General features: G+C 43.1%; 1 protein-coding gene across 1 annotated transcript; it reads left to right on the top strand.

Moving 5' to 3' along the window:
* Positions 1 to 10,508: 10,508 nt before the first annotated feature.
* LOC124795891 (baculoviral IAP repeat-containing protein 7-like) lies at positions 10,509 to 11,274 on the top strand. The gene is made up of 3 exons (XM_047259970.1): positions 10,509 to 10,550; positions 10,795 to 10,869; positions 10,984 to 11,274. Exons 1-3 carry the CDS (start codon positions 10,509 to 10,511, stop codon positions 11,272 to 11,274), a joined length of 408 nt encoding a protein of 135 aa, XP_047115926.1.
* Positions 11,275 to 11,500: the final 226 nt, after the last annotated feature.

Below are 11,500 nucleotides of genomic sequence, written 5' to 3'. Positions count from 1 at the left end.
ATACTGAGTGTCTCTCTCTTTCTAGTAGATATTAATGCTCTAATAGCAGCTTTGCAGTCCTCAGTACCACTCTCCTCGTATGTTGACGACTTTTGCCTCTATTAATGCTCCTCTAGTGTTGAAGTTGCTGAACATCAACTGCAAGGTTCCATATGAATCGTGCAGCATGGGCCCTCACTCATGGCTTTCAGTTTTCAGCCACCAAGACTCATGTCATACACTTCTGTCAATGTTGTAACATTCACCCACAACCAGAACTTTACCTCAACGACCAACTACTCAATGTGATGGAGATTTGTCACTTTTAAAACTGGTCTTTGATGCTCGGTTGATGTGAATTCCCTGTCATCGCCAGCTTAAGTGGTAGAAGTGATAGTGCTGGCTGTATCTTAATACACTTCATTGTCTGAGTGACACCAGCTGGGCTGCAGATCGCACTACCTTTCTGCAGCTTTACTAAGCCATATACAGTCCCATCTTGATTATGGGAGTCTGACATATAGTTTGGCATTGCCCTCAGCAATGCAGACACGGGATCCAATACACCACAGCAGGTTTCATCTTGTGACAGGAGGCTTTCAAGCTAGGCATGTAAACAGCTTACTTGTGGAGACTGGGTTCTCACTATTACAGATCAGGCGCCAACAGCAGCTTGTCAATTATGCTACAAACATTCACAGCTCCCCCAAGCATCTGAACTACTATCTCCTCTTTTGAAACACTGAAATCCACCTCCTGCAATGGTGGCTCCGATCAGGGATTACGATCGTAATCCACTTCTAGTCCCTCCTCTCTGAACTCAAGTTGTTTCCTGTACCATCTCTCCTCTAGGCCCACTTATGTACACGTCCGTGGTGCATCTGTTGGCGACAGCTTTGTCTTGACCTTTCACAAAATCAGAAAAACTCTGTTCAGTTTGAGGCCCACCACCACCAATTTTTCTTCATTCTTGGCACATTCCAGGTTTCATAAGTAGTATATAACGCTGGCTCGATGGTTGCTGGTCATGTAGGCTTTGCTTATACTAAGGTCGGGCGTACTGAAATACACTCCTTACCAGATGACTGTAGTGTGTTCACTGCTGAGTTGGTAGCCATCTTTTGAGGATACCCGTTCCTGCACCGGTGAGTCCTTTCTCTGCTGTGACTCCAGCAGTGGGCAAGCTCTTGACCACTGTTCCCCCCACTGTCCCTTGGTCATGGATACCCAGGATTCCCTTTATGCCCTTGAACAATGTGGACGCTCAGTGACCTTCAATTTGGATCCTGTGCCACGTTGGGATCCTGGGGAATGAACTTGCTGATAGCTTGGGCAACCAGGCTACCAATAAGCTGACCCTTGAGATCTGTATCTCGGAAACATATCTCCAGTCAGTATTATGCCATCAAGTTTTAGGGATCTGGAATACAGAATGGCTCACTCTGACTTCATCCAAACAAAGTGTGGGTGATAAAGCAGACTATGATTCTGTGGAGGTCCTCCATGCAGGCCTCTCCCAATTACTCTACCATCCTTTGCTGGTTACAGATCAGCAATACTTGGCTGAGTCATGATCATCTCCTGCATCTCAATAATCCATTCCACTGGCATTGTGGTTCCTGTTTGACATTTTACTCAACTGTCTCTACCTAGCCACCCTGCAGCGGACTCTTATTCTCCCTGGCTCACTAATGCTGGTGTTAGGAGACAATGCCTCAGCAGCCTACTTAGTTTTACATTTTATTTGTGAAGAGGGCTTTTACTACTCTCTTTAAGGGATGCCACTTAACCTAATTGGCCCATTAAGGGGTTGTCAGAACACACTGTTGCCCCCTCTGCCCACATTTGGGGTGCAGCTGTCAGGGCTTGGCCCTGGCCCTCATCCTACCTCACCTTTTACAATTCCTTTGCTCTCATGAGTGGTCTGTTTGACTTGTTTGTCTTTTGTCTATCTACGCTTCTCTTGCCCTGTCTGTGTTTGTTTTGTCCCTTATCTAGCATTCGTTGACATTTGGTAGATCTTGGAGTTTTCTTCCCTTTGGTATTGCATGGTAGGCCATCTCTGATGTACAGTCATGTAGACTTATCTGTTCGAGGAAAAAGGGACTGATGACCTACAGCACTATGTGATCAAAAGTATCTGGACATCCCCAAAAACATACGTGTTTTATATACGTGCATTTTTCTGCCACCTGCTACCAGGTACCCCATATCAGCGACCTCAGTAGTTGTTAGACATCGTGAGAGAGCAAAATGAGGTGCTCTGCCGAACTCACGGACTTCGAACGTGGTCAGGTGATTGGATGTCACTTGTCATACGTCTGTATGCGAGATTTCCACACTCGTAAACATCCCTAGGTCCACTGCTTCCGATGTGATAGTGAAGTGGAAATGCGAATGGACACATACAGCAGAAAAGAGTACAGGCCAACCTCATCTGTTGACTGACAGAACCGCCGAGTTTGAATAGACAGACATCTATCCAGGCAATCACACAGAAATTCCAAACTGCATCAGGATCCACTGCAAGTACTATGACACTTAGGCAGAAGGTGAGAAAACTTGGATAAGCTGCTCATAAGCCACACATCACGCTGGTAAATGCCAAACGATACCTCGCTTGGTGTAAGGAGCGTTAACATTGGATGACTGAACAGTGGAAAAATGCTGTGTGGAGTAACGAATCACGGTACACAATGTGGCGATCCAATGGCAGGGTGTGGGTATGGCGAACGCCCAGTGAACGTCATCTGCCAGCGGGTGTAGTGCCAACAATAAAATTCTGGGGTAGTTGTGTTACGGTGTGCTTGTGTTTTTTTATGGAGGGGGGGGGGGGCTTGCACTCATTGTTGTTTTGCGTGGCACTATCACAGCACAGGCCTACAGTGACGTTTTAAGCACCTTCTTGCTGCCCAGTTTTGAGCAATTCGGGGATGGCAGTTTCATCTTTCAACACGATAGAGCACCTGTTCATAATGCACAGCCTTTGGCAGAGTGGTTACACGAGAATAACATCCCTGTATTGGACTGGTCTGCACAGAGTCCTGACTCGAATCCTATAGTCCAGTGTTGCTGGCAGCGCGACGTAGCCCTGTCGAAATCGACAATGGCAGTGCGCCGCCAAAGACATTCCGCCTACCTGTTGTCGGTACATCAGACGAAGTAGAACGTTTAATAAGTTAGCAGTGAACTTACAACGTACTGTTGTGTTGCCGCGTGGGCTTGGGTAGGATAGGGTAGAGGGGATAGATGTATCGAAAGTTTTCATTCGATGGCTGCCACAGCCTGATTTAAAAAGTCAAAAGCTTTGTCTAGTGCGTTTCGAGTGTTGTGAAGTCGTGCGTCTGTGTGTTCTCGATTTAACGTTTCGTAATCTCAGTACATGCCTCAAAATATCCAGACAAAAGAGGCCAAAACCCAAAAACGAATCAGGCGACTGTCGGTAAAAAAAAAAAAAAAAAAAAAAAAAAAATGATAACACTGACCGTGCCTACGGGCGCGAAACGAAAAAAGAATGTGATACCGTTGGAACAAAAGCTTCGCGCTTTGCAGAGAGAATTGATGTTGGTGAGCCACCAGCGAAAGATGCTGCGGATTTGAACGTCGGTAAGAATACGATTACTGATTGGAAGACAAATCGATCAGTAATTGAACAATTTTGTTCCATCCAAGCGTCAGACAGTGCGGTGAAATCTTGAAAAACAATGACAAAAGGTGCACATCCTCAGTTAGAAGAGGCCTTATTTTTGTGGCACGGACAAATAAGAGCCAAAGGTGTACCAGTTTCAGGTCCTTTACTTCGTCAAAAAGCGACGACTTTTTATGAGCTGATTGAAGGAAAGGAGCAAGAATTCCTCGGAAGTGATGGCTCGCTGGATTGGTTCAAGAAGCGGCAAGGCATTCGTGAAATTGCCATCAGCGCCGAATCATTAACCGGGGATGAAGCCGCTATCGCTGATTTTAAGAAGAAACTGCACACAATCATCGATAAAGGAGGTTATACTGGCGATCAACTTTACAACTGTGATGAAACCGGGTTGAAATACAAAATGTTGCCAACAAAAACCCTTGCCTCTAATCAAGAAAAAACGGCATCCAGATAAAAAAAAAGCAAAATGTTGCTCATGTCGGCACCAATGACTCCTGCCATCTGGGTTCAGAGGTCATCCTCAGTTCATACAGGCGGTTGGCGGAGTTGGTGAAGGCGGAAAGCCTCGCTCGCGGGGTGGAATCAGAGCTAACTATTTGTAGCATCGTTCCCGGAACCGATCGCGGTACTCTGATTTGGAGCCGAGTGGAAGGCTTAAACCAGAGGCTCAGACGATTCTGCGGAGATCTGGGGTGCAAATTTCTTGACCTCCGCTATTGGGTGGAGAAATGTGGGGTCCCCCTGAATAGGTCAGGCGTGCACTACACGCAGGAAGCGGCTACAAGGGTAGCGGAGTATGTGTGGAGTGCACATGAGGGTTTTTTAGGTTAGAGAATTCCCTCCCTAGGCCCAACAAGACGCCTCCTGAGACGTGGCAAGGTAGGAGTAGACAAAATGCAACAGGAAATAACAATATTAATCTGCTAATAGTAAACTGCAGGAGTGTCTATAGAAAGGTCCCAGAACTGTTCTCATTAATAAACGGTCACAATGCCCACATAATACTAGGGACAGAAAGTTGGCTGAAACCGGATGTAAACAGTAATGAAATTCTAAACTCAGATTGGAATGTATACCACAGAGACAGGCTGGACAGTAAAGGGGGAGGGCGTGTTTATAGCGATAAGAAGTGCAATAGTATCGAAGGAAATCCGAAGGAGATCCGAAATGTGAAATAATTTGGGTGAACGTCACGGTTAAAGCAGGCTCAGACATGGTAACTGGATGTCTCTATAGGCCCTTGGCTCAGCAGCTGTTGTGGCTGAACATGTGAAGGATAATTTGGAAAATATTTGGAGTAGATTTCCCCACCATGTTATAGTTCTGGGTGGAGATTTTAATTTGCCGGATATAGACTGTGAGACTCAAACGTTCATAACGGGTGGCAGGGACAAAGAATCCAGTGAAATTTTTTTAAGTGCTTTATCTGAAAATTACCTTGAGCAGTTAAACAGAGAACCGACTCGTGGCGATAACATATTAGACCTTCTGGTGACAAACAGACCTGAACTATTTGAAACAGTTAACGCAGAACAGGGAATCAGCGATCATAAAGCGGTTACTGCATCGATGATTTCAGCCGTAAATAGAAATATTAAAAAAGGTAGGAAGATTTTTCTGTTTAGCAAAAGTGACAAAAAGCAGATTTCAGAGTACCTGATGGCTCAACACAAAAGTTTTGTCTCAAGTACAGATAGTGATGAGGATCAGTGGACAAAGTTCAAAACCATTGTACAATATGCGTTAGATGAGTATGTGCCAAGCAAAATCGTAAGAGATGGAAAAGAGCCATCGTGGTACAACAATCGAGTTAGAAAACTGCTGCGGAAGCAAAGGGAACTTCACAGCAAATATAAACATATCCAAAGCCTTGCAGACAAACAAAAATTACGCGAAGCGAAATGCAGTGTGAGGAGGGCTATGCGAGAGACGTTAAATGAATTCGAAAGTAAAGTTCTATGTACCGACTTGGCAGAAAATCCTAAGAAATTTTGGTCTTACGTCAAAGCGGTAGGTGGATCAAAACAAAATGTCCAGACACTCTGTGACCAAAATGGTACTGAAACAGAGGATGACAGACTAAAGGCCGAAATACTAAATGTATTTTTCCAAAGCTGTTTCACAGATGAAGACTGCACTGTAGTTCCTTCTCTAGATTGTCGCACAGATGACAAAATGGTAGATATCGAAATAGACGACAGAGGGATAGAGAAACAATTAAAATCGCTCAAAAGAGGAAAGGCCGCTGGACCTGACGGGATACCAGTTCGATTTTACACAGAGTACGCCCCCCTTCTTGCAGCGGTGTACTGTAGGTCTCTAGAAGAGCGTAGGGTTCCAAAGGATTGGAAAAGGGCGGAGGTCATCCCCGTTTTCAAGAAGGGAAGTCGAACAGATGTGCAGAACTATAGACCTATATCTCTAACGTCTATCAGTTATAGAATTTTGGTACACGTCTTATGTTCGAGTATAATGACTTTTCTGGAGACTAGAAATCTACTCTGTAGGAATCAGCATGGGTTTCGAAAGAGACGATCGTGTGAAACCCAGCTCGCGCTATTCGTCCACGAGACTCAGAGGGCCATAGACACGGGTTCCCAGGTAGATGCCGTGTTTCTTGACTTCCGCAAGGTGTTTGATACAGTTCCCCACAGTCGTTTAATGAACAAAGTAAGAGCATATGGACTATCAGACCAATTGTGTGATTGGATGGAAGAGTTCCTAGATAACAGAACGCAGTATGTCATTCTCAAGGGAGAGAAGTCTTCCGAAGTAAGAGTGATTTCAGGTGTGCCGCAGGGGAGTGTCATAGGACCGTTGCTATTCACAATATACATAAATGACCTTGTGGATGACGTCGGAAGTTCACTGAGGCTTTTTGCGGATGATGCTGTGGTATATCGAGAGGTTGTAACGATGGAAAATAGTACTGAAATGCAGGAGGATCTGCAGCGAATTGACGCATGGTGCAGGGAATGGCAACTGAATCTCAATGTAGACAAGTGTAATGTGCTGCGAATACATAGATAGAAAGATCCCTTATCATTTAGCTACAATATACCAGGTGAGCAACTGGAAGCAGTTAATTCCATAAATTATCTGGGAGTACGCATTAGGAGTGATTTAAAATGGAATGATCATATAAAGTTGATCGTCGGTAAAGCAGATACCAGACTGAGATTCATTGGTAGAATCCTAAGGAAATGCAATCCGAAAACAAAGGAAGTAGGTTACACTACGCTTGTTCGCCCACTGCTTGAGTACTGCTCAGCAGTGTGGGACCCGTACCAAATAGGATTGATAGAAGAGATAGAGAAGATCCAACGGAGAGCAGTGCGCTTCGTTACAGGATCATTTAGTAATCGCGAAAGCGTTAGGGAGATGGTAGATAAACTCCAGTGGAAGACTCTGCAGGAGAGACGCTCAGTAGCTCGGGACGGGCTTTTGTTGAAGTTTTGAGAACATACCTTCACCGAGGAGTCAAGCAGTATATTGCTCCCTTCTACGTATATCTCGTGAAGAGACCAGAGGGATTAGAGCCCACACAGAGGCATACCAACAATCCTTCTTTCCACGAACAATACGAGACTGGAATAGAAGGGAGAACCGATAGAGGTACTCAATGTACCCTCCGCCACACACCGTCAGGTGGCTTGCGGAGTATGCATGTAGATGTAGATAAGGATCTCGTGTTGCCCGTAAAGCTCTTTTACAGGAACTGTGACTGTATGCCAGTAGCCCTGCAGAAGCTCTGGACACACAAAGGTATAAAAAATACATTGGTCCAACATCTGCTAAGGATCTGCAGAAAATGAGGAGGTGTGACAGAGGGGGGAAAGCAGTTGATCCAAGATATGACCACACCATTTGCAGAAGGGGTCGAGCAGTGGTGTGCAAACATGCAATGTATGGAGAACTGCCCAAATGTTGGGCATGCCTGTGAGCATGGAGTATAAGATGTTGCAAAAAATCCTGGGCTGCTATCCATACAAAATCACCCACGTTCAGGAGTTACCTCCCGTTGACCTGCCAGAAAGTCAAAATGGAAGTATGTAATGAATGGCCATGGAACATTCTGTGGACAGATGAAGCCTATTTTCATCTCCATGGACATGTTAATATATGTAGAACTGCTGAATATAAGCGATGGAAAATGTACACACACATCAACCAGTGCCACTTCATTCCTCCTGTGTGAAAGATTTCTTAAATGAGAAATTTAAAACTTCAGCTTTACTTTTAACATCATCTACTGCCACACCAGACTAGTCAATGAATGACTGGATAGAAACCTTAGGCTCACTTAACGAATTTTTGTAGACCTAGAATTTTCTCGGGTTTTCGGTAAGATTTATTGCTAAGGTATGAGGGTGGTAGTTTTTGTAAGCTTCGCTCATCGGTATTTTTACAGACGCACTAATTTCTGTTAACTTTCCTCTATCGTCATTTGCGCGTTCTCTTTTGAACCGAGAGCATAACAGTCTTTGCTTCCTCATCATTTTTCGAATTTCATTGTTAAACCACGGTGGATATTTTCCGTCCTTATCCATTTACTCGGCTCTTGCTTCTCCATGGCATAGTTATAAATCAGAGCTTAAAAACCACGTGCCTTTTAGTGGTGAAAGGTGTAAACATTTCTGCCAGACGTGAGGTAGTCACATATATCCATTCTGTTGGAAAATCTCGCGTTTTATCCGAATCCATAAGCTACTAGTCATATTTAGAAGGCAATTTTAATAGTTCAGGCTGATGGTCTGTTTTAACATCAACCAGTTCTGCTTCAGAAGGACTTCTTATATTCCTGGCCGCCTCCATACCAATATTTTGCTAATACACCTCCCACTACTGACTATATGCAATGGTACAATTCATCTATAATGCATTCACTTCCCTTATTAAAGAACTGCTATGTGGCATCATCCTTCTGCCCTGCATATAGTGCAAACATTGGAAAAACCCAGCACCTGCTGCCATTTCCAGTTACATCTGATGTGTAGTGGTTTTTACTAAAGAAGTATTACATAAGGCTGTAGGTAGCACTCTGTAACTTATATGATACAGACGGTTTTGTGCAGTGACAGAATCAGAATTTCTTTTCCTCCAAGCAATACACCCCAATACAGAATGTAATTGCTACTAGCTTAGTGGGATGTACATGTGGCAAACCACTTGTTACCAGAAAGTGAGGAACTGTATAGTAGAGGTCTTATTAGTAGTACTACGCTGGGAAACAAAATGATGTTTATGTTTTTTAACCTCATGGAAGACTGCATCCATTACAAAAAGGTGGTATTGTCAGTCAGTTCCACGTTTCGACACTTTTTTGCTAGATAAATTTTTCCTTTAATCTGGATGAGGAATCACACGTACATCTCCAAGTGCAGCATTTTTTCTTCACCCACTGTGTAGCCTACTCTAAGAATCTAAGATGTTGGCACTTCCGCTCATGTGATGTGATGATGACATGGCTTCTTGTCACATATGCTACAGTTGCCTGTAAATACTTTACAACTGTAAACACTGAAACTTCTTTGTGTGAGTCTACTGAAATAACTGACTGTTTACTTAAACTGCTGAGTGCAACTGAACCTATTGTCTCTTTACTTATTTTTATCATTTCAACACTGACCTACAGAATTTTCCTTGACAAAGGCACCTCAAACTTAACCTATTCATTTAATACTCACAATATACAAGCCCAACGCAATCTGACTGCTCTGCAATGACAACACGACTTCAAATAATTAACCCAAAAGAAGAGCCCTGGATTGGAAGAAATCCTAACAATAACCCACACATTTTCATAAGTCACTTACCTCACAGAAAATCTTCATAACACAAACTACACCAATTACAGCAAGCAGCAACTACAGCCAGCTAAATAAGAAGATCTAACTACTATAGGCTCTAACTACTGGGAGGCATATGGTTACCAAAGAAAGATTTTTGTTGAAGATCAAACAATGTATTTAGTAGATTTTACCTTATTCACGTGACATCTAGTCCCAAAAATTATATAGTAGTCAATAATTCCACTATCCAAACATTACCAACTACATCCATCTTCATTTTACAATGCATGTCCTACCAACACTGAGTCTCCATGAAGGACACATGTCTAAGATGTCCGCTCACTAACTGCTAACTGCTTGTCTGTCCAACCAGAGAGTCTCTTACTGAAGGCACACAGTGCTTATTCATGTGATACTCAGTTCCAAAAATTATATAGTCAACAATAATTCCACTACCCAAACATTACCAATTACATCCATCTTCATTTTACAATTCATGTCCTACCAACACTGAGTCTCCATGAAGGACACATGTCCAAGCCATCGGCTTGCTAACTGCTCGTCCATCCAACCAGAGAGTCTCTGACTGTGGGTGCAGAGCACTGTCAGCTATATTAATTACAGTCTATAGCGCTGTCAACATACAAACACATAAACAGGCTACTTACAATACACATTGCAAGTGCACTATTTTTCTGTATGTATGTATATCAGTTCATCGTGGGGTGCCCCCATAGTCAGGGTGGGTTCAGGATGGGATTCAAAGGTGGATTCACTAGGCGCTATGTCCAGGATAGGAACTGAATATGGATCCACCACATACTGCATCCAGGATAGAGTTAAAAGGTGGATCCAGTATGTGTTATGTCCCATGTGTCCCATGTTTATGTTTGGGAAACATTTCGAAAATGGATACACCCTCAATACCTCCGGAGTGGTGTCTGAAGGCAGATGCACCAGGCCAGGGTCTGGGGGTCCCCATGACAAACTGATATACACACATACAAAAGAACAGTGCAATTGCACTAGGTGTTTGTAGCTGTACTTCATTTACAAGCAGTGTAGAACATGTGACCAGAAGCGATATCATGATCACATTAATGGAAATACCAGCATCTTGGATCTTTAGAGTAGGCTGTATATATAGGGAGCTTCAAAAGCACGTCTCTCTTTAACATAGTGGATGTTCTGATGGTTTTGGGGAGATATATCTGTGAAAGTGTCTCTACAGCCGGTCGAACTGCTTTATTCACAATACTTATACAAAACGCAAATGCCCACACACTTGTCTGCTAAATCAACATTGTTGTGCAGGTCAATTATGTTAGCTCATCCTAAATACAGAACATATGATGCGAGACTGGCATCTTTCAGTGGTTGGACTTAGCTATTAAGCAACATCTTGACAAACTAATTGAAGCTGGATTCTTTTATATTGGTAATGGAGACGTAACTTTGTGTTTCCATTGTTGTGAAGGATAAGAAATACTGGGATGCACTGTACAAACCATGGGTGGAACATGCTGTGTGGTTTTTCAAATCTTTTTTGTGCTTATTGTGAAGGGTAGGAATTTTGTGGATGATATTTGCTGGATTAGAGATGTAAAAATTACTGCAAATATTGCGACTAACATTAAACCTCCATCAAATTTTCTGAAAGCAGCAGCAGTAGAACACCATGTGACTCTGAGAGTTTCTGACAATGCTCGCCTGTGTAAAATCTGCATTCAGGAAGAAATGGAAGTACTATTCCTTCCATGCAGACGCAGTGGTGCTTGTGTTAAATGTGTATCTCCCCTTTCCTTGTGTGATGTGTGTCAGAGACCTGTTTCAATTGCAATAACGCATTTTTGACGAAAACAGTGATTGTGAAGAAAATACTACAACTTCATTTTATACTTTTTACACATTGTTAATACACATCGAAGAGACTAAAGCATTATGCTTACAGTGCCTTCCTTTCTTGTTATATCCTACATTAGTCACACTTAGGTCTGCTCTTAATACAACAACTATGATTACACTGCGATCTTAACGCCTCCTGACCTGTATTATAAAATCATGACTTTTTTTAGTGTCA

The sequence above is a fragment of the Schistocerca piceifrons genome, chromosome 4, assembly GCF_021461385.2.
Source record: "Schistocerca piceifrons isolate TAMUIC-IGC-003096 chromosome 4, iqSchPice1.1, whole genome shotgun sequence".
NCBI lineage: Eukaryota > Metazoa > Arthropoda > Insecta > Orthoptera > Acrididae > Schistocerca > Schistocerca piceifrons.
The sequence above is the reverse complement of the archived record's forward strand: the minus strand, read 5'-3'. Positions and strand labels throughout refer to the sequence as shown.

Bases quoted from the DNA above. Each gene is read 5' to 3' on its own strand.
- LOC124795891 (XM_047259970.1), top strand. From the start codon at position 10,509: ATGATCACATTAATGGAAATACCAGCATCTTGGATCTTTAGA. The intron at 10,551-10,794 runs GTAGGCTGTATA...GGCATCTTTCAG, and splicing joins CAGCATCTTGGATCTTTAGA to TGGTTGGACTTAGCTATTAA. The intron at 10,870-10,983 runs GTAACTTTGTGT...CTTATTGTGAAG, and splicing joins TTTATATTGGTAATGGAGAC to GGTAGGAATTTTGTGGATGA.